A 26,945-nucleotide genomic window follows, 5' to 3' on the forward strand; every position below is an offset into this window, starting at 1 on the left:
GTGGAGTTTATCTGTTTAGTGGGGGGAATCCACAGGAATAGGCTCCCATATTTTGCTAAACAAAAATTCCACTTGTTGGTATAATATATAAAAGTTCCTATAGATTTCATCTTCTGCTGACTGGTGCCATCATCCATGGTTCCTCTATATATATTTATAAAACAGCCTGGGGTGTGGGATGTGTCTGGATGTCCAAGTTGGAATAGGGCCAATCAGGGTGCAGCCAGCAAAGCTGGCTGCACCCTGATTGGCCCTCCCCCTGCAGCTCCCACCCTCCATCCCTGGACTCTAGACTCTTTGCTCTCAGACGCGCCTCAATGCCTGGAGCCAGCAGCAGGTAAGGGGAGAGGGCCCTGGGCAGAGGATCGTGGTGGAGGGCCTGCTAATGAGGGCCTCCTGGCCTGCTGACTGCCTGCTAAGGAGCTCTGTCCCAGGCCAGCCCCTGCCTGTCCTGCGGCCCAAAGCCACCTTAAGCTGCCTGGCCGGGGGCCAGGGGAGGGTGTCGTTTCAAGGCCTGTTCTTAGGAACGGGCTCTGAAGCTAGTCTGTCTAATAAAGTTGAACATCGAGCTGGTTAATTGGCCTAGGATTGGATCCCACAAGCTTTCACGTGATCTCTATTCTTACTGCAGCCCACATCCTGCTGAGTTTTTCTCCCTAGCATAACCATTTCAGTGGTCAAGAAAGGTAATGAAACCTGCTGTGGGGGAAGAATTACTCTCACTCTTTCTCCCCATTTCGAGTCCAGTTTCACCTTTAAGACCAACAAAGTTTTATTCAAAGTTTGAGGTTTCTGAGGAAGTGTGCCTGCATACAAAGGCTTATATCTTGAATAAAACTTTGCTGCTCTTAAAGGTACCATTGGACACTAAATTTGTTCTTCTGCTTCAGGCCAACACAACGACCCACTTGAACCTTTCTCCCTATGTCTCTTTAAAATGTATCCTGTGCCTTTAGTCGAGTCAAAGCATCATTATGGGTCATGTCCAGTAGAAACCAGCATCCTGGAAAACTGTCAGGGCTGAAGATGTACTACCTGCCAGTGAAAAATACTACCATCCGTTTTCAACAACGGAGTGACATTTCGGTTTGGGGAGGGAGGTGACTTCTTCCAATTCCTCCCTGTGCTAAGAGGGAAGCTGTAACCCAGTGATTCCCCCCCCCCATCTGTTTGAGCCTGTGAGGAGTTTTGGAATTCCGACACGTCATGGTGCATGATCGTGACCCAATGTTTGTTGCAGCTGAACTTAAGTCAGGTTTTTGTGTTGTGGTCACAGCTCTGAATGGTGAGAGGAGGCCCCGTAAGTAAATGCCACTTACTACCACCCTCACTGCAGTCCTGTACTGCTTCCCAAAATGTCTCCATGTTTCTGGACATAGAAATTGTTAATTTAACAAATAACTCCCAAATGTTGAATCTTTAAAGTTTCAATTTACAATATTTTATCAAGAAAACACGGAATTTCAAAGGGAGCAGAAACTCCTCCTGATGGGATCCTGTGATTGAAAGAGCTAGCAGAAATAGTGATGGTGAGGCATTTACTTTCTCCAGCACTAAAGAGCTGTTCTTTCATACTCCACTTTTTACCCACCTACCTTTCTTCTCCCCACAACAGACACTCTGGTAGGTGAGGCTGAGAACTCTGAGAGAACTGTGCCTGGCTCAAGGTCACCCAACTGGCTGCATGTGGAGGCGTGGGGAATCAAACCCAGTTCTGCGGATTAGAGGCTGCTGCTGTTAACCACCACACCCAGCTGGCTCTCCCAACATCAAGCTGGCAAAAGCAATGGCCTAAACTGCAAAACATGTATTACTATTTATTTAGATTTATATATATGCATTCCCTTGCGGCTCAGGGCGGTTTAGAGAGGAATTGCATATGCTTGCATGTAGCAGCAGCCAGTGGGTCAAGTGCAGTTTTGACTTTGAAATGAGGATGAGGTCATCTTTCTCTAGACAAGGGCTTTAAACTTATGAAAGCAAATAGTTGCAGATGGTGTACTATTTAAAGGAACCGCAAGCTGCCTTTGCATTTTCTGAGACATTTCACGACTGAATTTGCTATGCCAAGAGGACCTCCAGCCTAGCATCTCACAGCAGGAGATGGGGATGTACTTATTCAGGAGTGCAGAGGGAAAGGTTCGGTGGATTTCAATTTCTGGAGAAAGATATTCAAGCCCTGGTCCTCTTGCCCATGTATGCGTGTTAAATGTGATCCCAAAGCCCTGATAATCATATTCCTGGAACCACTCGTGACTTCAGCTTATTTCTTGGACTGGATTTGTTTTACCTAAGCAAGAATACATGGGAGGACTTTAGCTTTAAAAACACCCCCCCCCCGTCATACCCCTGCCAAACTTGGCTTCTTTACTTCCACAAGTAGGATGGAAGGCAATCCTCTCCCACCTCACCCTAATATGGGAAAATGCCTGGCCCAGAAGTAAGGGCACCAAATACAGGCAACTACACTGCTGCATGTGTCTGAAATGAGGCGGGACGAAGTCGTTCAGAGTGACAGGAAGAAGAAAGGATTCCAGCTCCACCTGCCTACCAGTTGTAACTATGGACTGGTGCACTTAAACTAAAATTCTGAGGTGACTGGGACATGCAGGAAGGACAGTCGAGCTTCCCTAAAAACAGCAACACATCCACTGCTATCAATTCACTCACGTGAAGCCAGGCCAACCTCTCAAGGGAACCATGGCTGCTACAGTCCCTAGCCATAGTAAGAGGAAACATCTAGATGTGCCTGGGTATAAGCTTCACCACGTTAGACCAGGAGTCCCTTGAAGAATCTTCCTTCACCCTCCCCCCCCCCCCACCACACTGCAGTTTCCCATTGGGGAGAAGAGAAACATTTATTGTCATTTTTAATTGTTTTTTAAAAAAGCAAGACAGACACATACAGGAGGAGTTAAACTCCCTTTTCCACCAGGTTTAAAATCAAAGCCTTCTATAAATAGCGTTGGCTGTTTGGAGATAGAGTCCCTCCCCCTCACCAATTAGAAACACCTTTAAATAAAAAGTCTTAGTACAACCGGATACAAAAAAAAAAAAAAAAGCATTGGGGACAACAGTTGGGACAGAGACACACAGGGGAAGGGATGTCAACAGAGGCCGATTCTCCTCCTCCTTGGAGCTTTGTTTTAAAAACCCACCCAACCAGAATCCATGTTAAACACGATTTGGGGGTTCTGTCCTTCCGCCTGGTGGCAGCTGGTCAAGGAGGCCTCCGGAAGAAGAGCAGCTCAAAGCTTCTCACTGTGTGGGTGGGACTGGTGTGGCCGTGCTGGGGCTGGGAGTGATAGGGTCTGGCTGCAGCGACGGTCCTTGATCTGTGAAGGGGAGGGGGGGAGAAGGTCACATTACCACAGGATGCATGGCTGGCACATAGGGAGAAGGACCTTTATCAAACAAACTGACACTTTGATGGTGAAATTTCTGGTCTCATTCCCTAGAAAACTGGGAGCAACTTCCTAACAGAAAGGAATCTGAATTTCAGTGCTCTCTGTAAAAGAAAGGCAGGACAGCAGGGTTCCCTGTCCTAGTATGAGCTACCAGGTCAGTCCTTCTGGCCACATGCTCCATGTCATCGGAGATCCATTTTAGAACAGAGTTAGTTCCCTTATCTGGGAAGCATTTCCTTCCAACACATTATCCAATGATATGATCCTTAAAAACACCCTATTATTTGCCAGTCTCAGCCAGACCTTGAAAGAGAGAACTCAGTAGGCTAGCACCACACCAAACTGCTGTTCTGCCACTTTTTAGTTTCCCTGGTTTGTTAAAAAAAGGCTTTGCCCTTCTCTTAATGAAGCAGACTCTAATGCCTTCCCTACAACAGAAGGTTTAAAAGTGAAGGTTAACAAGCAAGATTCAAACAAAAGTAATTAAACAAAACCGAGCCATGCTAAAAAATACTATACATAGGAAATATATTTTTTTCAAGCACCAGCTGTGGAAAATCCCAGTTTCCACAGGTGGTTTGGTTCTACCTGATGTGCAAGTATCTTCAAAATAGTCATCATTAGGAGGGTACCAATTCCCAAAAAATCCCAGAGACTTTTGCCTAATATTCCTGAAACTTCCTGTGCATGACAGTGCTGCCTTAGAGGAGGGTAGACCTGGGCCCCTGAGGGGACAATTTATTTATTTTTATTTATTAGATTTCTATACCGCCTTCCCCCCCCAGTCCAACTTTTGAGGTGAGTGGGTTCGGTCTGTCTCTGAAGCATGCTTGGAGGTCCCTTGGGCTGGTGAGGGGTGGAAATGCAGCAGATGGCACAGTCCCCTCTCTGGCCTGGGGGAACTAGGCCCTGGGAGGGGTTTGCAGCCCTTTCCAGCCGGGCAGCAGGGGAATGTGTGGGCAGGCCCCCGTTGGGATTCCAATGGGCCCATCCCCTGGGCTTCAGAGAAGGGGAACGGGTAGGGTGGCTAGGGGACTGCAGGTAGAGCTGGGGGAGGGAAAGAGTGGTAGGGCTTCTGGTCTGCATAACAAAGGGAACAGGGTGAGGAGGGGCTATGGCTCAGTGTGGAGCAACCACGTGGCATGAAGATCTCAGGGGCAGTCCCCAGCATCTCCAGCAAAAGGATCTGGGAGTGTTAAGAGACAATGTGAAAAACCTCTGCTTAAGAACCTGGACGGCCACTGGCAATCTGAGTAAATACAGACCTTGATGAGATCAAAGTCTGACTCAGCATAAGGCAGCTTCATGTGGGAGGCCGAAAACCCCTCAAATGTTACTGATGGAACAAAGCATTAAGCATCTTTACCCAGATGTGTCTGCATCCATCACAGCTGCAGGAATGGGAAGAGTGATCCATGCCTAGATCTGCCCCACTGCTAAAACAGAACTGCAGACTAAGGGTTGGCTCCTACGGTTATGCTCCACTAACAGCAGCGCTTTCTCTACTCATGTGCCGCTGGGACAGGGATGTTCCACAGATACAAGGCGCTGCCATCAGTGGATCAGAGCTCTAGGATTCAATCCTGTACAGAGTATTTTTAAATAGGAACACATTGTGGGCCCATGGCAAAACAGCATGACTTCCCCTTACCTTGCTAAAGAATAGTTATTCCCTCTCTTCCTATGTGGAACTTCCCCAGAGCAGAGTGCTGGGGCTGATGAGGTATGCATGCTGATCTTTGGCTGGACATGCTTATTCACTTTATCAACTCAGAACCTAACTGGGTGTAGAATAGATTTGCTTAGTTTTTAGAAACTGGACTGCTACACACAAGACAATTTCCTGTATGGCACAACCTCTTCATCAGACACAATCCGTGAACGGCATCGCTTCCTTAGTGTGATGCGTTTATTTTGTCACGAGAAAAAAAATAGGGAAGCCGCAACCATGTGGCAAGAAGGCACCCCAAGGCCAGTGAATTTATAGAGCATCCTGGACTTCGTAATGCAAAACCCCGTCTCCCTCCTCCCACTGCCACCCCGCCCTGCCCTCACCGCTGGGCCAATTCTCACCTGATGAAAGACCAGCATTTGGAAGGAGGTTGCCCTGCATTGCTGCCACGATAGCTGGGCTCTGGGCAGCTGCGGAACCAAGAGGCGGTGGGGCAGCAGGAGGGTGCAGGGTGCTAGAGACGTTGATGATGGGCGGATTAGCCATGCTGCACGCAAGGTTACCATGCACTGGATGGATGGGCATGTTAGCAGGGAAGTTAATGCCGATGGAGTCTGTTACGTTACTAGCCATGCTAAATGGGATGGAGGCAGGCATTCCAAAAGGCATTCCGAAAGCAGAGGGGATATTACCAGCCATGGAGGGGTGAACGGTTGCTGGGACTGTCCCAGGGAGAATCTGGGACGATGGCTGCTGGCTAGGGAACGGAGGCTGGGCTTCAGAGAAAGAGAGATGGAGAGAAAGAGCTAATTGAGCGTGACAGTTATATACTAGGCAAGCAAAGCCTTAAACTCATTAGCTTCTATGAAAATCCTACCACACTGGGCTCCTAGCACATGAGATCAGAGAAACACACAACACTAGTCAGACTTCTCACCCTCTTCACTCCACAGGTGAATGCTCCGGGCTTCTACTGATGGGACACCCTGTTAAATACCTCTGGTGTGTTCAGATGACAGCTCTGTGTCCTATTTCTACAATCCCAAATCCTATTACACCACTTTTTGGGTGTACTGCCCTATTGACTGCATTGAATTGTATTCTGAAATCCACTCTGTCTCAGAAGGACAAGTGGACTACAAATAACACAAATTAAATCAATTCAGCTTTACAAGCTATTCAAACAGCGCTTGATTTTTTTTAAAGCAAAATCTGTGAACCTCTCCTCCTGCAAGGGGATGATACTTTTAGCTACATAGAGGAGCCATCCTAACATCTACTGGGTAGCCGTGTTGGTCTGAAGCAGCACAATAAAACAAAATGAGAGTCCAGTGGCATCTTTAAGATCAACAATGATTTATTCAAGGTGTGAGCTTTTGAGTGCTTGCCCTCGAAAGCTCACGCCTTGAATAAATCTTTGTTGGCCTTACAGGTGCCACGGGACTCTCATTTTGTTTTAGTCAACTGGGGTGTTTTCCTTCTAGAATAAGGACTAAGGAATAATCTCCATAAAACTGGAATTTTCCCACAAAATATATTTCCCAGTTCTATGAGAAAACACAGTTGTTTTTACCTGTGACTATTGTTCATCAAGTGTCTTCTAAGCATGAACACATTGGGACTGTGCATGAGCAGGCCTGTCGCTTGGAAGACTTTTAAAGCTTATTCTTTCAGCCTAGCAACAGAACAGGGGAGCACCCGGAAATGGTGCAAAATGCAGCTGCTAGGGTTCTCACAGGAACACCTTGGAGGGCCCATATCCAGCCTGTGCTGAGGCAGCTACATTGGTTACCGGTTGTGGCCTGGATCAGGTTCAAGGTTCTGGTCCTGACTTTTAAGGCCCTTTGTGGTCTGGGACCCACATATCTGAGGGACTGCCTGTTGCCCTATGCCCCCCCGAAGGGCTTTACGTTCTGTGGGCTCCAATCCGTTGGTGGTACCCAGTCCCTGGGAGGTTCGCCTGGCCTCAATCAAGGCCAGAGCGCTTTTTTGTCCTGACCCCAATCTGGTGGAATGAGCTCCCGGAAGAGCTGAGGGCTATATGGGAGCTTTCTGCATCCTGCAAAGCCTGCAAAACGGAGCTCTTCCATTAGGTCTATGCTTGAGGCCAGAGCATGGAAGATCAAATGGGCCCCTCCATTATTTATTAATAATAAAAGGTAAAGGTAAAGGTATCCCCTGTGCAAGCACCGAGTCATGTCTGACCCTTGGGGTGACGCCCTCCAGCGTTTTCATGGCAGACTCAATACGGGGTGGTTTGCCAGTGCCTTCCCCAGTCATTACCGTTTACCCCCCAGCAAGCTGGGTACTCATTTTACCGACCTCGGAAGGATGGAAGGCTGAGTCAACCTTGAGCTGGCTGCTGGGATTGAACTCCCAGCCTCATGGGCAAAGCTTTCAGACGGCTGCCTTATCACTCTGCGCCACAAGAGGCTCTTAGACATTTATTAATAATAACAAATTAATAATAATAAATAATCTGTTCCACTTAATATTTCTGGTAAGGGCTTGGAGGAGCTGGTCTCATGGCTTAAGTGCCACTCAACACTTAACACCCACTCAGGGTGACTGTCCCGCCCCTGAGTGCCTCCTCCTCCAACCGGAATGCCTGTCTGTCCAGTGGCCAGCCTATCGCCTTCCATCCCCCACCCCTGACTACCCCCTCCTCCTTCCACTTCCCTTCTCCCATAGAGCTGATTTGAACCTGAAGGCATGGACATTACAGGGTTTAGGGGTGAACTATTGGCCGATCTTGCAGGCTGCCGCATTATGCCACTCACCCAAACAAATTAAGCATAATCCATGCTTGTCAGTGCGGGTCATTTAAATAAAGTCTTTTGGAGGTCCTGAAGAGAAAAAAAGGCTGGCAAATCACAGAGAAAACTCACGCAAGCAGCAGTGAAGTTAGAATAGAGGGAAGAGGAGCACCTTCCCCAGGGCATATGAACCATTTGAGCAAGAAAATGACTGCCAAAACACTCTAGACAGCAGGGGCTCTCCTGCTCTGTTGAGAGGCTGAAAGAACAAGCTTTAAAAATCTTCTGAGTGGCTGGCTTGCACAAGCACAGTGTTGGACTGCATAGAAGAACAAGGAACCTTAATAAGCTATTGCCAGATTCATATCATAACTATATAACTGTGGCTCAGTTTGTATCTTACTGTGGGAGTGAGAGATGCTTCCCTGCAGTTGTGCAGCTCCAATAACAACCATGCTAAGCAAATGGCATGGGTTCTTCCTACATGAATGACACTTGAAGCAGTGCAGGAGTGGAGGGATTTTTTCCAGTTTTTATGCAATGTATGAATTGGATGTTTCATAATAAGCCACCATGACCTCCTGCAGGGTGGGTAGGTGAACACTGGTCCTATTTTGCAGACAGCCCCAAAAAGCCATAGAGTTGCTGAAGCTCCTCGCAGGATCCTGGCCTGCTCCATCCTTAATCAACACCCTCCTGATCCAAGTTTCTTGCTCTACTCAGTAGAATAGACTAACCAGTTTGTGCCAGTTCTAAAACCATCGTTATTCTGTTCCTATATGCTACCCTAGACCAAGTCAGGACATTGGCCTATCTAGCACAGTAACTGGCAGAAATTCATCAAGGCTTCAGCACTTCTCTCCCAACCCTGTTACCTGAGATCTTTTAACTGGGAATGACAGAGCTTAAAACATTCGGAAAACCATGTGCCCAGCCACAGGGATGCTTCACCCATCATTTAGTTCACATGGCAGTGTAAAGCTGTATGGTTCGGGAGGGCTATTTCCTGACTGCTTCCAGGTTGTTTCTAGTCTGTTTTTATTGTAAACCGCTTTAAGCAATGAGGAATAGTGGTATATAAATAAACCACTGAGCTGTAGGCTTTCTCCTGTTACCACTTTAATGAACCATATAAACAATCAACTGCTTACCATGAGAACCTGCAGAAGGCTGTCCAGTTTGACCGGGTCCTGTCTGTGGTGCTCCAGTTGCTGCTGGCTGTGGCTGAACTGTGACTGGCTGCCCAATCTGTTCTGCCTGAGTCAGGCCGCTGGGCTGGCCGAGGGAGCTGGCAGCTGGCACAGGTGTCTGGGAGACGGGCATGGAATGAGCAGTGGGTGCCAGGGGAGCCCCTGAGGAAGGGAGGGACTGTGAGCCAGCAGGGAGAGAAGGTGGCAGCTGCTGCTGTTGCTGCTGCTGATGCATTTGCTGGAAATGTTGCTGGCGGGCACGCATCTCGGCATACTTGAGCTGCTCCATGTGGAAGGCTTGTCGGTCAGCCAGGAGCTGCTGCCTCTGGTACTCTAGCTGCAGAGAGTTTAGCAAAGGTTACAACGTGCCAGAGTCCCCCAAGTCCTTTCATGCATTTTTCCTTCTTTGCCCTGTTTCCTTTCTCTCTCAAACTCTTATGTCACAGACATTGCATAAGCACAGGTTCTGCTTCAGGCATCAACCACGTCCAGATCTACTTCACTGCAGCAATGTACCCAACGAGATGTGCCTTTGGACCAGCCTTTTTCAACTTTCTGACTGTGGAGTAACCCCTGAAATATTCCTCAAGCTTCGGGTAACCCTGGATGTGATATCAGCTGCCCATGCCTCCCTGCCATACCTCCGGAAGCCACATGTTTACAGTGTGTGTGGCATCGCTCATAAAATAAAATGCTTGTTATATAAGAAGTTAATTGCAGTTTGGTGTGTGCAGTAACTTGCCTGAGCTAAACAAGGAAGCATTAGTCTGAGCTGTCATAAAGCCCCCCATTCAAAGCAGCAATTCTCCTCAGGGGAAATGATCTGTGTTATTTGGACTTCCCTGTAACCTTGAGAGATCTCTAGGTACCACCAGGAGGTTGGCAATCCTAGCAAGAATATATTTTCCCAAGGTCAGAAATGGCTGCCAGGGCAAGGGGAAACCTGGGAAGGAAGGAAGGAATCCTTTTGCAGACTGCGCACAGTCCTTGCACTGGACCCAGGTGTAGTAGCTCTCAGCTAGGGATGCCAGCCTCCAGTTGTGACCTAGGGATTCCCTGGAATTACAGCTCCTCTCCAGACTTCAAGGATCAGTTCCCCTGGAGAAAATGGCTGCTTTGGAGGGTAGATTCTGTGGCACTGGATACCGTCCCCTCCTGACTGAATATCTGAATCCCTTTGCTTGCAACAGCCTTCCTCCAGCAGTTTTCTGCCAGCGGGCTCTGAGAAGAAATTCTGAGAGGGGGGAAATGGAAGGAGCCAATGGGGGTGTACAGCAGATCCATCTTTCTCTCCCACTCCTTTTCTACTGTATGTAAATTCAACAAGGTCACTGCAGAAATCCCAAAGGACCCCCACCCATCATTGGCCACTTTGGGAGGGGCAAGCCAACCTACCCAAATAAGGAGAAGACCACCCCAGTAATTCTTTTAGAGAATTAGAAAACTATTTTAAAACATTTAAATCTCCCCAACTGGGGTAACCCCTCTGGGGTTCTGGAGTAACCCTGGGGTTACATGTAACCCTGATTAGGAATGGCTGCTCTAGACCATCTCCTGCCCACAAGTAAGTGGACTCAGACTGCAAAATTAACCACCGTGAAGTGGGTATGGTGCCCCCAAATTTAAGCAAAGGTCATCATGACAACCAGCCAGCAAACATGACCAGAAAGCTGGCTTTGGGCAGAGTAAACTTTGAGAAGACAGCTGCACTTACTGCCTCACGTTCCCGATCCATGATGGTCTCCAGCTCCTCAAAGTGCCTCAACTTGATCTCAAGTTTCTTCATCTGTGTCTCCACCAGCAAGGCCACCAACGACTTGATTTTACGCTCCTCCACTGCTGCCAAGTGCTGTGGGCGGAAGGGAAAGAAAAGGAGGCTGGAGCTAGAGTCTGGCAACACCATGCTACAGAATCCCACAAAGCCTGAAAGAATGACATCTCCCAGCAGAGAAGTCAAAGCAAGGACATCATCCTAAAACACAGTCAGTACTAACAGCTCTAGATGCCTGCAATCTGTAATTCTAGATTTAAGAATTACCGTGGCAACAGCCTCTTGTCAGTTATTAGCAAAGTATTTATGAAGATCATACACTCAAGGCTACGGGAACATTGTGAACAGACTAGCAGAGAAGAGCAAGCAGGATTTAGGCCACATTGGGGCTGTATTGATCAAATGTTCACCATCCGTCAACTAGCAGAGGAAAGAATCAGGTGCGGAAAGAGAACTGTCATTGTCTTTATTGACTTCAAATCTACTTTTGACTATGTCCGCTGGCCTTCTCTATGGAAGGTACTAGAAACTGAAAATGTGCCTCCAAAAACAATCACACTCCTTCAAACAACATATGATGGTTCAACAAGCCAAGTGCAAATTCAAAATGAGCTATCAGAAGAGTTTACCATCCAGACTAGAGTGCACCAAGAAGATGTGGCTTTCCCCCTAATTTTTAACATCGTAGTTGATGCTATTATGAGAAAAGTATTCAAGAATAGATGTGGAGTTCAATATGGCCAAAACAACTTCCTGACAGATCTAATGTTTGCAAGTGATAGTGTCATATTTGCGATACAGATGCAGAGGCTACTAACATCCTCTATGAGGATGCATCGCCCAATCTTATGGCTTAAAAATAAATGTGGACAAAACCAAAGTCATAACCCCAGATGGATCACCCACAAATGGATCACCAACTTCAACGGATCCACAGATGGATCACCAACTTCAACGGAGCCCAAACTGAGCAAGTCAAAGAATTTAAATACTTAGGCTCATTGATGCAAGAAAAGAAAGTGTCATCTACCACTGAAGCCCACAATAGGATTGGCCAAGCAACATCAGCATTTGCCACCCTCAATGGCACCTCTGGAAGAAGACAAACATCTCTCTCAAGACCAAAGTTTGTCTCTTTGGTTGGACTATATGACCCATGAGGTCCCTTCTAACTCTATTATTCTATGATTCTTCCAGACACTAATGCTTCCAATCCTCCTATATGGATCAGAAACATGGACTTTACTAAAACCTGACATAAACTCAAGACCTTCCAAATGCAATGCCTGCGGCAGATTCTGGCTGTCTCTCTGATCATAATCAAAATGAGACAATTCGGATAAAATGTGACAACTAGCTGCAAATTAAAGAACAAATCCAAAAGCACAGGCTGCAATGGTTTGGCCATGTCTATAGAATGAACACCAGCAGACTGCCTCATAAACTCCTCTGGCAAAAACGACCAACTGAATGGAAGATCCAACAACTGGTGCCAAAGAAAACATGGCTTAAACAGATCAAGCTACTGACTATCCATATGGCCAAAACTACTGCCACCAATCACCAAGAGTGGAAACGTATTATAAACAACGCAAAAAATCGAGCACGCAGATTTCTTGGAGTGACCAAGTAAGCTTGTGGCTGAGGCCTCATCAGGCCTCATAACTTTTGTAACTCACTCTCTAGGTCAAAGTCTCTCTAGGCCTCCCTCTCTAGGTCAAAGTCTTGTGGGCTACCGATCCAAAATTACAGGTCTGGCCTCCAAAGGCCACAGCATCCAGTCATTCCCCTGGCTACTCACCTTTGCCTTTACGGCTGCAGCAGCCAGAGCAGCAGCTGCTGCAGTGGAGAGGTTACCTTCACCAATGTCCCTCTCCACCTTGGCCTTTCGTTCACCCTCAATCTCAGCAAGATCCTTGGGTCCCTCTTCCTGGCTATCCTTGGGCTCTTTCTCTTTGTCTCCATCAGCTGGGGAGCAGAAAAAACGCTATGGGAACTGTGGCTAGGCACATATGACTGCTACTTGAAAGCAGAGAAAGAATTGGGGGGGAGGGATGCTCCTCAGTACCCAGAGCCCTTCACTGCATCTTTGGTCATACATTCTGGGTTGTACCCAATCCACTGCCCGACAGAACGGGATGATGGCATGGATGTTTCCCCACACAGGATGCATATGGACAAAAAGAAAAGGCCATGAGGCTGGTGGTGTATATGAAGAGATGGAATTGGGTGAAATCACTACTCCTTCATTAGAGTGGTTTCTCAGTGGAACAGGCTTCCTTGGGAGGTGGTGGGTTCTCCATCTTTGGAAATTTTTAAACAGAGGCTAGATAGCCATCTGATAGAGAGGCTGATTCTGTGAAAGCCTAAAGGGGTGGCAGGTTACAGTGGATGAGCGATAGGGTTGTGAGTGTCCTGCATAGTGCAGGGGGTTGGACTAGATGACTCATGAGGTCCCTTCCAACTCTATGATTCTATGATTCTATCAAAATGCTGATTCTGTGAACTTAGGCATACTGTGAGTGGGCGGGCAGAAGGGATTCAGTATGAGCTTGGCTCTTGTGGCCCTTCCATGAATACCCAGGGAAATGCTGATGGGCACTTTGGGGTCAGAAGGAAAATTTCCTCCAAACCAGACTGACCAAGGATTGCTTTTTGTTTTTGTTTTTTGGGGGGAGGGGAGAATCATTTGGACATCGAACTGGGGTTACTGTGGGTGGGCAGGTAATTTTGAATTCCCTGCATTCTGTAGGGGGTTGGACTAATTACCCTTGAGGTCCTTCCAACTCTATGGTTCTATGATCCTATGTTTCTGCCAATGAAGCTTCATGAGCAGAGGAGCAGGAGGCTTTGTCCAGTTCCCCCTCATCACTGCACCCCCACTGTGTGGCTTTTCACCCACATGTGCCTCGTAGCTCAAAGTGGCATCACTGAAACAGTGAAAAAGGACTGTTATTAATGTATAACATGCTATGTATCCCACAGTGTTCCCATGTAAACCGCCCTGGGCCGTATGGGAGGGCGGTATAAAAATCTAAGTAAGTAAATAAATAAATTAGGGCTCCTACTTCACTAGCCCTGGTACAAGTCTTGCCACATTCTGGAAGGCAGTTCAGGGGATATCTGGGTTGGTTAGCAGTAGAACAGTTAGATTTGAGTCCAGCTGAACCCTATAGGCCAACAAGATTTTCGGAGCATCATCTTTCAAGACTCAAAACTCCAACATTTACCCTGTCTAACAATGGGAGCTTTGACTCTTGAAAGCTTATGCACCGAAAATCTTGTTCTATTAGATTTACTTCTGACCTTTCTTGGAAGGTGTTGCTTACCCATGGGGTCCCCATCATCCTTGTCCATTTCCTTCTCTCCATCAGCCTCTTTGTTCTTATCTTCTTCTTTCCTAGGCCCCTCTCCGAGTTTCTCTTTTGCTTCCTCCTCCAGGGATCCTTCTCTTGGCTCCTGCATTGAAAGAAGACTTTGGTGCCAACAGCTGCCTATAGCCGCTCTAAAAATTACTATTCTTTCTCAGGTCGTGACCAACAGCTACAGTTTGAAACTTATGTACACAGCACAAAAGCACTGGCTGGAACAGAGTTTTAGCCTTCCAGCTGCTCAGAAAACCTGGAAACACTGCATCAGAAGCTTCATATACTGAATGACTTTGAGATAAGGAATCGTTGCCAGTTGGCTGTCACTATGCCTTTCTTTAGAGAATTTGAAACGATTGCAATCTGGCTCAGCAATCTCATGGGAGGAGTTTCCTAAAAGCCAGCCCTTCATTTTACCACCTCCCGAACTATGCCCTCTATACCATGCCCCAGGGGTTTAACTCAGGGTCCATTTCTTCCTCCTGTGTAAATGAGGTATTAGGCCATGCCCTCCCGCACCTTCACCTCTTTCTTCTCTTCTGAAGGTTGTGGCTCTGCCCGATTCTCGTCTGTGCAGCTCTCTTCTGAGTGAGCAGTGGAGAAAAAAAGGACAGGACAAAAGATGCTGATTTTAGTGCCTGTACGTAAGAGCTCCACCCACACCCCCTATTGTTTTTGGAGGAATAATGAATGGGAATAGGAAGGCTGGCTCTGAAATGCACCAAGGAGTCCACGTATGTCTGGCATCCTATCTCCAGGGCCTTTACAAAGAACAACAGCCAAGGGGTCCTCTAAACCAAAGCTCAACATATTCTTGCTCTGGCTCAGAAGCAGGACTGGGTCCCCATTATAGGAGAAATATTTAAATGCCAGTCTCCTCCACTGTTCTCTAGTTACTCAACTCCAGCTTGAAACCAGACATGTCCCGAGGAACACTGTTTAAAGTTACTGCTCTCCAACTCCTTAAGCCAGCCACTATCCTCCTGGGGGAGAAGAGCACTACCCACAAATCCCAACCTGTGGCTGACCCAGCCCAATGGGAGGGGAGGGGGAGTTAGATGGAGTGAAAATGGGAAACCCCTTACCCTGTGCCAGGCGATTGAGTGTGAGCTCCAGGCCGGAAGCCAGGCCGGCTCTGGTCTCTTGCGTCTCGGCCCCCTTCTTAGTCCCCACCGCACACTGGGCGAGGTCCAACGAAGGCGCTTCACGGGTTGAAGCGCGGAAGGCGCCCCGCTCGCCCCCCTCACCTATTCTCTCCAGCTCATCGGATGTGGTCCCTGCAATTCCGCTGCTCTCCAGCCCAAATGCCGGGTCTGCCTTGCCTGTCACCTTGGCGGCTTCCTCCACTTTGCGGACGTGAGCTTCAACCAAGGCAGTAGGCACCTCTTCCTTCATCTTGGAGAATTCCTCTGCAGAAGACACAGACAAGCTGAATGGCTCACTTCAGAGCAACAGCTGAGAAACAATATGGGCAATGTGGATATCAGAAGGGTAGAACAGGGCAGAATGGTCCAGGTCACGGGGCCAGGTCAACAAGAAATGTGATTGGACCAAAAAGTCACTGAGAAAGGGAGAAAAATTGCAGAAGATGATGCAACAGCTGCAAGATGGGCAGAGGAACATTCATGGCGCAGCCACAACAGGTTTTTCACCACTGGAGGGACTTGCTTTAGCAAACACTCTAGCATCCAATGGAGGGATTTGCTCTAGATCCCAGACTAAATAAATACATTTCACAACTTAGCCAGTTCTTGAGCACACCTTCCAAGTCTTTTCACAATTTGAAAATCACACAACTTCACTACCGTATTCTGCAGCTACCTCCTATGTTACTGTTTTAAGTAATATCCTCTCACAAACAAATACAGGGACAAGTTAGAAGGAACTGCTGATTGCCCAAAAGTCCCTGGAATGTTTACTTGTATTGGGAGATTAGTGTTTGAGTTGCGGCACATTAGGTGGCCTCACTTTCCTTACAAGAGGGTCTGGGGAAAGGGGCTACGAGGTAAGCTAGTTGGCAGCATATCTGATAGAGATACATGGCACAAATGAAGCTAAAACAAAATGGAGGTAGGAGTCCACTCAAGGTACATTCTGTGCAAAAAGCATCACTTGTAACAGCAGGAAATCTCCTTACTGGTTCCCAGGATACAGGCCCAGAACTCGGCATCCTGAGATCCTCTGCTTTCATTTTTTTAAACTCCAACTTTCTAGTCTGCACGGCTGTAGAGAAAAACTTGGTAGTGTGGGGAACACACTATAGAGAGACCTGGGATGGACAGCATTTCCAGTAAACAGAGGGATAATCACATTGTGCCCTGCATCCATGCTGTGACCCTTCTTCTACAAGCCCAACCACTCACAATATCCTTCCTCCCCCAAATTCTTGCCAATGCAACTTTCCCACCCCACCAAATTATGTGAAAAATAAGAGCCTAGGAGATGGAATCAACTGCATAATTTGCAAAATGTGTTCTGTTTACCTTTCTGGGCTTGCTAATTGGGGGAGATGTCCATGGGGCGCACCTATGCTCAGGATAGGAGGGTAATTACCTAGGGCAGACTTGGCTGCTGCAGATGCCACTCGGGGGTCCACCACAGAAGCCAGGAAGGCCACAGTGCTCATAACAGGATTGCCTGACTGGCTGAAGGGGATGGGCTGGTAGGCTAGGGGCCCAAGAGAGGCCTCCGAGTCCTCCAGGTAAGGGTCTTCAATGGGGAGACGTAGGAAGTGTAGGATGCATTCGTCCTGAGTGCGGCTGCCAACATGCTCAGAAACCTTGTTCCAGTCGTCCTTGTACATCTCCAAGGCCTACAGAGCAGTGGAGAAATAGATTAGACCTAGGCATTAAAGGACAAGAATCAGAAGCAGCTACCCAGGCTGGATAATCATTGAATATTTGTTATTTTCTGTTGTTATTGTTCTTTTTAAAAATACATTATTGTTTTTCAACATTTGAATCAAATTTTTAATTTAAAAAAATGTTCCAGCTATAATTTCTCTTTTTAAAACAGCATGATTTAAAGCAGGGGTAGTCAAACTGCGGCCCTCCAGATGTCCATGGACTAAATTCCCATGAGCCGCAGTTTGACTACCCCTGGTTTAAAGCAAAACCTGAATCTAATGCAAGGATATGATATCTTAAAACTGGGCTTGTGATCAGAACTGTGGAGAAAACAGTTTGATTAGTCATCATGTAGTACATGTATTACTATTATGATCTGATGCTGGATGCCAGGCAAGTCACCACCAACTAATCCATCCAAGTGACTTTTTACTCTTCTTCTATGCTTTACATTTACCTTCCACCCCAGTGACCTGATCATTAATCATCGCCAGCCCTTGTTACGTGAGGCAGGACAGGATAGGTACAATGACCAAGGAGACTAAAACAGAAACCAGCATTGGACAAAAGTAGCATTTCCCAGAGCTGAATCTAACCAGGACCCATTTACAGCTGCAGTTTTTAAGGAGCACTGTTATAAAAAGATAAGCAATATACTATCTATCACTGTCTAAAATGTTTATTGCACAAAATCTCTACTATTTATTTATTAAATTTATATCCCACCACCCACGGCAAGCCGTTTTGTGGCAGGTTACATAATAAAACCCCCACGTAAAATATAGATCCCCATTTTTAAAAACCCATTAAAACAGTCCACTGTTCAATTTCTGGTGGCAACTAGCACCCTCTTTCCACAACTTGTGCAAGTACCACTCGGTGTCCCAGGGGGATTTTTAACCCAACAGCCAAGAGGATCAAAAATGTGGTGGCAGCGCCCTCCCAGGGGACTGTCCGATCTTCCATGCCCTGGCCTCAACCACACACCTGGCAGAAGAGCTCCGTCTTGCAGGCCCTGCAGAACTAGTTCTTTAATCCACGTGTGTTGCAGGTACAGCAACCATTCAGAGTGCACTTTTTTAAGTTTAGGAAATATCAAAATAATCAATGAAAAAAAATACAATTTAGTCTTCTCCTCTTAGTTAACTAAATAATTGTTTGAATTGCTTATTGAAATAGTCTTGCTTCTACCCAATTCTGTAGCAGTAGCAGCAGCAATGCAGGCTGTCTATCTGAGAAGCGAGTCAGATGTTTCGCCTGCACCGGAGTGTCCTTGGGTGAGTTTTCACTGGCATTTAGTAGACCAGGTTACTGTTGCTTGCAAATCAACATAATTTTCATATTGCATTTTTAGGGTATGAATGTTTGGCTAACCTTAGTTAACACAAACCATGATTTCACATCGATGTTTGGGTACTTAGATATAAAACAATGCTTAACCATGGTTAAAGTAAGCAAGGTGCAGTCAAGGAATGAGAGCCTCAATACTCAAGCCAAAATAAAAGAGAAATTATTCTCATTGCCTTTTTATTATCAGTATTATTTTCAAATCACAAGAGCCTTCTCACTGAAACCCAAGCCTCTTTAACATTCCTGAAATCTTCTGAAAAGGGCATCCAACTTGCTGCAGTGCTGGAAAGCATACCATCTTGGAGAAAGCAGCAAATGACTCCAGTCTGAAAAAGAACGGTCTGTTCATGGATACACCAAGTGTGAGGGCCTCGGAGAACCAACCAATCAACGAACAAACTAAAATCTATTTTTGTACCTTTTTTCGTTTTTACCTACTAGAGTGCTGCTAAAAACAGGTACAAGAGTTCAGCAAATAAAAGCAGAAGGGGAGGATCCCTTACGAAGTGTTATGAACAATGATGAGAAACCAAGTATACGCTCACAAGTCCATAATTTATTGGAATCTTCTTGTTCTGCTCACCTCAAGCAGCAGCAGTGTCTCCTGCTCTGTCCACTCACGAGTAGCGCTCGCAGCAGCTTTGCTCTGAAGGAGAAAACGACCCATTAGAACCCACTCCCCCCTGAGCAGGCATCTCAGCAAATCCACCCTCTGCCTGCCACCCTCTACCTTAGAGGGAGCATTCTTCTTGGTATACATGTCAGTACGCAGTCCAAAGTTTTGCATGTCTGGGGGCTTCTCCTTGCTCTTATCAGGGAAGTTCAACATCTGCTGGGAAGCTGTGGTCTGCTGTGAAGGGGAGGGAGAGAATGAGATCCATCAGAAGTTAGCCAAGCCCGACACCTGAAACCTCATGAGGTTATAAATCCTCACTGCCAATAAGTTTCAGAGAAAATATATCCAACTCTCTTATCTGTGACCAATTTGCAGTGAAGACTACACTATGCTTAAAAATCATCTTGAACCTACACAATGATAAAATGTATGTAAGAGAACAAACATCTAAGGAAGCAACATGGGCCACTTTTCAGGAGCACCTGAACTTTCTGTGACTTGCTTTCCCCATCCATCCAACAAATGAAACTTCACAATATATTAAGCAGCCAATGGAGATAATGCAGCCAATTGCATCTAATATGTCTCCTCTGCATCTAATAAAGGTAAAGGTAAAGGTATCCCCTGTGCAAGCACCGAGTCATGTCTGACCCTTGGGGTGACGCCCTCTAGCGTTTTCTTGGCAGACTCAATACGGGGTGGTTTGCCAGTGCCTTCCCCAGTCATTACCGTTTACCCCCCAGCAAGCTGGGTACTCATTTTACCGACCTCGGAAGGATGGAAGGCTGAGTCAACCTTGAGCCGGCTGCTGGGATTGAACTCCCAGCCTCATGGGCAAAGCTTTCAGATGGCTGCCTTACCACTCTGCGCCACAAGAGGCTCTCTGCATCTAATAGTTCCCTCTTATTCATTCTAAAAAAATTCAACAGAAGGGCCATTGTGTGCATGGAAGTTCATACTTCTCCAAGGCCATGGGAAAGAACTGGTGCAGCCCCACCTCTTCATTCCCTACTGAGGAGTGCTGAGTTTCAAAACCATTCCTTTAGAGACTCTCCCCTTCTCCTACCATTTCAGGTTTTCCTTTCACCGTCTCTGTGACAAGGTCCTCAATCTCCTTGGTTTTTCGACCTGCCTTGGTGTCACCGTCGGTCTGACGACCCTAGAGAGTAAGCAAGATCATGCTCAAAACATCCAATCCCACTCAGAAAGGTCAACATTTTATGGACATTTGCCCTCATTAATGTGGAGGCATTTCTGCTTAAATGGAAACATAGCATCGGCCTTATCATGAAACCTGATTCTGTTCAGTTGAATGGAGGTTATTCAGGAGTGGGTGACATTTCCCTGCTTGCTTTGGAGGCAGAGCTATGCAGATAAATTCTTGCTCAGTCCCTTGCAGCAGAAGCCTCCTAAGTTCATTAACAGGGCTTGAACTGAGCTCCTACACTCCAAATGTTGTTAGCTGAGCTAGAAGCCCAGCACCTGGGGTAGTTTTTCCTCCAGCTCAAATGGAAAAAGTAGATCATCTGAAGCACCAAGACATGTTGCTGTAGAAGCATTTAAACAAAACCTAATGAGGTTATAACTCCATGGATTTTCCTTGATTAGCATCCTTGAAAGAGGCAGGAACAATTCAAAGCTAGTAAGGAGATTTTAGAATGCATCACTTTTAAAAAGAGGTTTTAAAATCAACTTCTTCTATGTTCTCCACCAGCCCTACCTGGGGTGTCTTAGGCTGCAGTGGCACCAACCCTGAAGGAGTGTCAGCCAGAACATGGAAATGAGATGTAGGTGGTGGTCCCATGGGTGTTGGTCGGCTCTCAGCATCCACTTGATAATTAATGAGTCCCCACTGTTCTAGGAAGGCATGGACCCTGCAAAAGAGGATTCAGAGACAAATTCTGAGCTCAGAACCTCTGCTTTTAGATTTAAGTGGCTCAGGAGCTGCATTCATAATAAAAGGCAAAGGAAAGCAAACAAGATGCTGAATAATCCTATAGAGAAGATGAAGTTTGCTAAAACAGGATATTTACAATTCATGCTTTTTTGCTTCTTTAACAACATAAATTTGAGGCTAATTTCAGTCAGCCTTATTGCTACACATAGATTTGTTTTCCTCAAACAAAATGGTGGCAGTGGCAGCTAAGAAACAAGAAAAATACATGTTGCGTTAAGTGCTGTATAAGAACAGGAGACCGTCTCTACAGATGAGAGACAGTGGAGACACACTCAGGGTAAGGGGCAGAACACATGAACTCAAGCAGCACTGTGCTCAGTGGCAGATATCTTTTGGACCTGTTCACACAACTTGCTCCAGAACAACTGATTCTTTCATTGCAATCAAGAAATTGCTGAAAAGAAACAGGTTTCTGTTTTGATGAAATACATTTTTAAATGGAAAACATAAAGCTTCAATTCTTGCTCTATAAATCCACTGACTTTCATGGCATTCCCTAGGTCATAAATGCATCCCCTGTCCCAATGAAACACTTTCACAAAGTATCTAACAACTTGGAAGCAACTGACCTAAAATACCATATATACTTGCATATAAGCCAACCCGCATATAAGACAAGGCGCCTAATTTTACCACAAAATCTGGGCAAACTTATTGACTCACATATAAGCCAAGGGTGGGAAATGCTCCATCATCACAGGCTCTCCCATTCAGCCTCCCCCACCAACAAATACAGAAAAATCAAGAAGATGAATAGATGTTGGTTTTTGTACCCCGCTTTTCACCCACAGAAACCAAAAGAATAGTTTGGAAGAAGTGATTAAGAAGAGGAAGAAGTGAAGGCAAAAGGAAAAAAAAAATCAGAATTCCTCAATCAAACCACTGACGTCCTACAAGCTGCCAGAGCAAGCTCAGCTTGCAGTACACATTTGCAAAAGGCAATGCAACGATTGGCCGGCTGGAGTAATTATTTCAATTACCGTATATACCCGCGTATAAGCTGAGGAGGGCATTTTCAGTGTGAAAAAAGATGCTGAAAAACTAGGTTTATATGCGAGTATATAGGGTAATGGCTTGTCTCACATCTCACAGCAAGTTACAAACAATTAAAACATTGTATCAAACATAAATATTAACCAAGTTATAAAATTTATTTAAAGTTTTTAAAATCTCATGAGCAGCCAACTTCTATCCAATGTGGGGAATACTGTGTTGGTCTGTTTTGTTGGCATTTCACTTTGTTCCTGCATGTTTCTGCGTATAGCTAACTTCTTCACGGCTTGGCTATTTCAACACACCTCATGATGGCGCAGACATCTCCAGCCAGATTCCGGCGACAGGCAGTTGAGGTTAGGTACTCCTGTGGGTTGAGCCGGTATGTGTCGATCATGAAATTGCGGTATGCCAAGTAGCTAAAGAGCGGCAGAGAGGGGGGGAAAGGAAATATTGAGAATCATCATTTCTAACCCCTTTTGTTTGCATACTATGTTCTTCCTCACACATGATCAATATCCTGAAAACCAGTTTGCATCTATTCAAATCAGATAACAGACAAGCGAATAGGGAAAGAACTGCCTCCAGCTGTCTGGCTGCTGAAGTTCAAAAGCACCAGTTATTGGATGTCATTATTACGAAGAAGATCAGTCTTACATTTCAGGAGTCTTGGACTTATTCTTGCCGTTGAAAAATTCTGGAAGGGCTCTTCGCTCAATGGCATGAACACTGTGGAAGAAGCATAAGGAAGCACTACAGCAGGCCCGAAGGAGGGAGGGGCTGATGAGTGAAGAACCACTCCTACAACACCCCATCACGGTACCTGTTATAGTCAAACCAGGCCGCATAACTGGGAATGATAATGTGATGAGTCTGTTCTGTCACATTATCTTCATGAAGGTCAGGGTTCTTTGTCTGCTCTCCTTTGTTACCAGCATTGTTCTCTTCTTCATCCTGAAAAGCAGACGTCTCTTGAGCAGGTAACACACACACACACATATATATAGATACCCATGACTTTTCTGGTGACGTGTTCCTAATTCTCCCTTTACAAACATTTGATGGAATTTTACATTCATGGAGCTCCTGCTATGAAGAGTTTGCAAGCCTGCTTTATGCAGAGCGGACGATGGTACCCATTGCAAAGACAAACTGGAAGAAACTGTTATCTGAGAGAATGGAAAGACAGAAGGGTCATTATTGGCGATTAAACAGACTTTCAAAGAGGTGCTTTTCAGTCATCTTTTCTGCCCTGGAGTAATGGAATTGTATCCGCTTTTGCTGGTATCAAGGGAAGTCAAGGAAGAGAAGAACATGGATGCCTGTGTGTCTGTGGGAGGAGGGGGACAACAGACCTGACACAAAAGTTATGACGATTCTCTTAACTGGCAAGAGAATGAAAACAGGAGACAGCTGGAATGTGACAGTTCTGGTTGGCTCACCTTTCCTGCAGTCTCCATGCTCTCATCCTCTGGTTCATCTGGAAAAGAACAAAAAGGCATAGGCAGCCCAAGTCTCAGAGAGAAGTCTCCACTCATACAGCCTCTGATATCCTTTAGGCAAGGCAGCAAGAAGGAAGAGGCTAACTTGGGTATTTCGGAGATTACCACAGAAGTCACTTTTCTTTGTAAATTTCCACCAAAGAAACCTCCTCCAGCAAACCCTATTTCCGTCACAGAAAGTAATTCTTTATTGGAGGACAGATCTCTCCCTTGAAGGAAGAAAGTCACAGGGTCCAAATCTCTAGGTTTGTTATTGCCATTACAACTACTTTATTTTCTCAAGCCTTGTAGTCACTGCTAAGAAGGTAAGCAACAGTGACCCACCTCTGCACAAATAAAACCTCTGACTGCTAGGAGTTACAAGTAGCAGAGGGAAGCATCACAGGAGAGCAGGGGTCCCCAACTGATAGCTTGCTGGTGCTTGTGGATGTGCCCCCCTCTCGCGCACTCCACAGAAGCAAGTGTCTCCAATGCTTGCAGAGCTTCTCAAGGATGCGGGAAGTCAGGTGAGCACTAAGCTGCCTCTGCACTGTCAGCTCTCTGCCCAGCATGCCTTGGCTCCCATGCACCAGGTAAGGTGCTGCAACCAGGCAAGAAGGTCCCACAGCAGGGCTGTACAAGCCCCAGTGATCAAGTACAAGGTCTCACCAGGGAAGCTGCCCTGCTGGACTACCTGTGCTGTGGGTCAGTACCCTGTGGGAGCATTTCAGGGCAGTAGCAGTCCCACTAAGCTCCACATTCCAACTGGTTCCATAGCAGGAACTAGGAACTCTGACAGGGTGCCTCAATGCTGTGCCCCCACCTCTCAGCACTCTTTTTTCACTGCTATCGGGGGGCAAAGAGTGTTTATGCACTGCTATATTGCCCCCCTGCACCTAGCCCTGCATTCACTGCCGAAACCTGATGAGGAAACTTAGAGGGACAACTGTGGTGGCACCCCAACAGTGAGGCGAGAGGGAAGGACTAGTGTACTTGCTGCCCCGTACTTGGGAAGTTGCTCTTGGGCCCTCACTTCCTGCCAGAAGCTCACCAACAAAAAGGCTGGCTACCCCTGAAGCAGAGAATACACCAGGTATATTTATAAAACAATAAATAAGAGAAACATAATCACTGGAAGCCAGAGAACTGCTTATGCTCACACAATAGGCTTACGTTAGGCCAGCAGAACCTTTGATCTTTCCCCCTTTCAATAGTAGCTGACTCCCACGACATCATGCAAAACGGCTTTTGAAACTCGGTTGTAGGAGGACACAGATGTCATCCCCCTTGGACTCACAAAACGGGTCACTTCCTCAACGTATTGGCTCTACCAACTCAATTTACCCTAGCAGGCCGGTAACCAGGCCAGGCATGTAAAATATTTAGAAGAGCTATAAGGGCTACTTCACAAATGTCTATTTTGCCTGGTTTACATGTTGAGATTCTGCATCAGGTTTGCTAGAAATAAGCGGAAATTCAGCACAAGTAATCTCCTCTAAAAGAGCCTCTTGTGGCGCAGAGTGGTAAGGCAGCCGTCTGAAAGCTTTGCCCATAAGGCTGGGAGTTCAATCCCAGCAGCCGGCTCAAGGTTGACTCAGCCTTCCATCCTTCCGAGGTCGGTAAAATGAGTACCCAGCTTGCTGGGGGGTAAACGGTCATGACTGGGGAAGGCACTGGCAAACCACCCCGTATTGAGTCTGCCATGAAAACGCTAGAGGGCGTCACCCCAAGGGTCAGACATGACTCGGTGCTTGCACAGGGGATACCTTTACCTTTACCTTTAATCTCCTCTACTGCAGCAGACCCGTGCAAGGAAAATGTCGCATGTGATGCAGCCATTAGGATCAGGGGCCTGTCTTAATACTCACCAAAGGGACTTTCATGCGCCCTTCAAAACCTACAAGATAATGTGCTGCAAGTGACAGAAAGCAGTCTGCTTCCCTCTAGCATGTGGTTTATTTAAATTAATTTATATTTATTTATTAGATTTCTATACCGCCCTCCCATACGCCCCAGGGCGGTTCACATACAACAGTGCAGGGGTTATACATGGAACAGTCTGAACATATAACATAGTCACAAAATAACACATCAGCAACAATCCAACAGTGGATCGAAATCAACAGAACTCCAATGGATTTGGTCAGCGATAACAACAACTACAACTTAGACAAACCCCCAAGGAGGTCAGGCTGGTTCGGATCATGGAGGGAGTGTCTGAAGGGGACCTGTGGAAGTTGTTGGGCTAGTCGGACTCAAGCAAATGCCTGGTGGAGGAGCTCCCTCTTGCAGGCCCTGCAGGATTGTAGAACTTCAGGCAAGGCCCTGATCTCTTCAAGGAGCTCCTTCCACCAGGTGGGGGCCAGGACAAAGACACTTCTTTGGGGCCAGGAATCATCAGCTGGTTGGAGGTGGCAGAGCTTAATGCTCTTTGGAGGGCATAGGCAGAGAGACGGTCTCTTAGGTACACTGGGCCCAGACTGTGTATGGCCTTGAAGGTAAGGACCGAAACCGTAAGCCTGATCCGAAATTCATATAGAAATTTAAAGAAAAATAAAGTAAGACTCCTTGAACAGAATAAGGAAATACTGCATGCCAAGGACTGTTCTTACTGCTCTGCAGAGAGGAACACAGAATTGCACAATTCAAAGGGCCTCTTACCCAAATCAGTCATAGTGCCACCCTTCACAGGAGCAGATTCAGAGTCTTTCTTGGTGTTCACTATGGAAGACAGAGAAAGAAAGGATATTTCACTGGAATAATACTCTCAGAGATCCTCACATCTGCCCTCCCTATCACAGAAGCATCCCCCTGTAAATTTGGGCTTACCTCCCACTTCATTATAGGGATCAGAATGCCATGATGAATGGAAATGAAAAGCTTGTCTATTTACCAAACTGACACACAGCAGTCTAGAAAACCCTGTTTATGGCAGAGACATCTGCTAGTACAAACGTGATCTATAGATACCCATCTAACAAGCGTAACAAAGAACAAGGGCTGTGGAAGTGCTATTCAAGAGCTGGGGTCCTGACCTGTTTTTGGTAGTATGACTTCTTCAACATTGGGGACAGGGGAAGGCTCATCCATGTCTTTTGTGAGGTCTTCTTGCTCCTCTTCCCGGTGGCCACGCTTCGATTTGGTATAAGGAGTGGAAGGCCTGCAGAAGGTGGGGTAGGAGGAACTAACTAATGAGCCTTCTCATAGGTACTCCAAATAAGCAGGAAACTCTGGGCTTCCCTTGCATTATTTATCAAAACCTTTGACCAGTGTATCTCCATAAAGGGCTAGCTGTTGCAAGGAAGTCCTAGATGTTTATCTCCCAGGAGAAAGACCAGATAAGAGCAGGGACACTCAAATTTGGCAGCTGGGTCATCCCTTCTGGAGGGATCATGCATTCACATACAGAAACAAGAAGGAATGGGTTCCAAAATGCTGACTAAACCAGTACCTGGGGTGGATGTAATAAAGGAAGTATCTGCAAGGAGTTATCCAGGCTTTTGCAAGATCTGACCATTCTTCAGTGACTGGCAATTTA

At 46.4% G+C, this 26,945-nt stretch overlaps 1 protein-coding gene across 12 annotated transcripts in view; it reads right to left on the reverse strand.

The window, feature by feature from the left end:
* Positions 1–2,853: 2,853 nt before the first annotated feature.
* Positions 2,854–26,945, reverse strand: part of SMARCC2 (SWI/SNF related BAF chromatin remodeling complex subunit C2) — a 41,792-nt gene continuing 17,700 nt past the window's right edge. For 2 of the 12 annotated variants that reach the window (XM_077328527.1, XM_077328531.1), the window contains 19 exons: positions 26,443–26,567; positions 26,069–26,128; positions 23,369–23,406; positions 22,750–22,880; positions 22,584–22,655; positions 22,232–22,345; positions 20,697–20,850; positions 20,043–20,135; positions 19,091–19,210; positions 18,944–19,006; positions 16,718–16,976; positions 15,412–15,573; positions 14,684–14,748; positions 14,126–14,255; positions 12,598–12,764; positions 10,740–10,874; positions 8,987–9,362; positions 5,481–5,855; positions 2,854–3,335 (listed from right to left, as the gene is read on the reverse strand). In XM_077328527.1, the coding sequence (XP_077184642.1) occupies positions 3,259–3,335; positions 5,481–5,855; positions 8,987–9,362; positions 10,740–10,874; positions 12,598–12,764; positions 14,126–14,255; positions 14,684–14,748; positions 15,412–15,573; positions 16,718–16,976; positions 18,944–19,006; positions 19,091–19,210; positions 20,043–20,135; positions 20,697–20,850; positions 22,232–22,345; positions 22,584–22,655; positions 22,750–22,880; positions 23,369–23,406; positions 26,069–26,128; positions 26,443–26,567 (2,716 nt within the window). In that variant the 3' untranslated portion in view covers positions 2,854–3,258. Of the gene's footprint in view, positions 3,336–5,480; positions 5,856–8,986; positions 9,363–10,739; positions 10,875–12,597; positions 12,765–14,125; positions 14,256–14,683; positions 14,749–15,249; positions 15,574–16,717; positions 16,977–18,943; positions 19,007–19,090; positions 19,211–20,042; positions 20,136–20,696; positions 20,851–22,231; positions 22,346–22,583; positions 22,656–22,749; positions 22,881–23,368; positions 23,407–26,068; positions 26,129–26,442; positions 26,568–26,945 lie in introns of all 12 variants that reach the window. The other 10 variants (XM_077328521.1, XM_077328525.1, XM_077328530.1 and 7 more) reach the window with 9 other exon arrangements.

This window comes from Paroedura picta, chromosome 3 (genome assembly GCF_049243985.1).
Source record: "Paroedura picta isolate Pp20150507F chromosome 3, Ppicta_v3.0, whole genome shotgun sequence".
NCBI lineage: Eukaryota > Metazoa > Chordata > Lepidosauria > Squamata > Gekkonidae > Paroedura > Paroedura picta.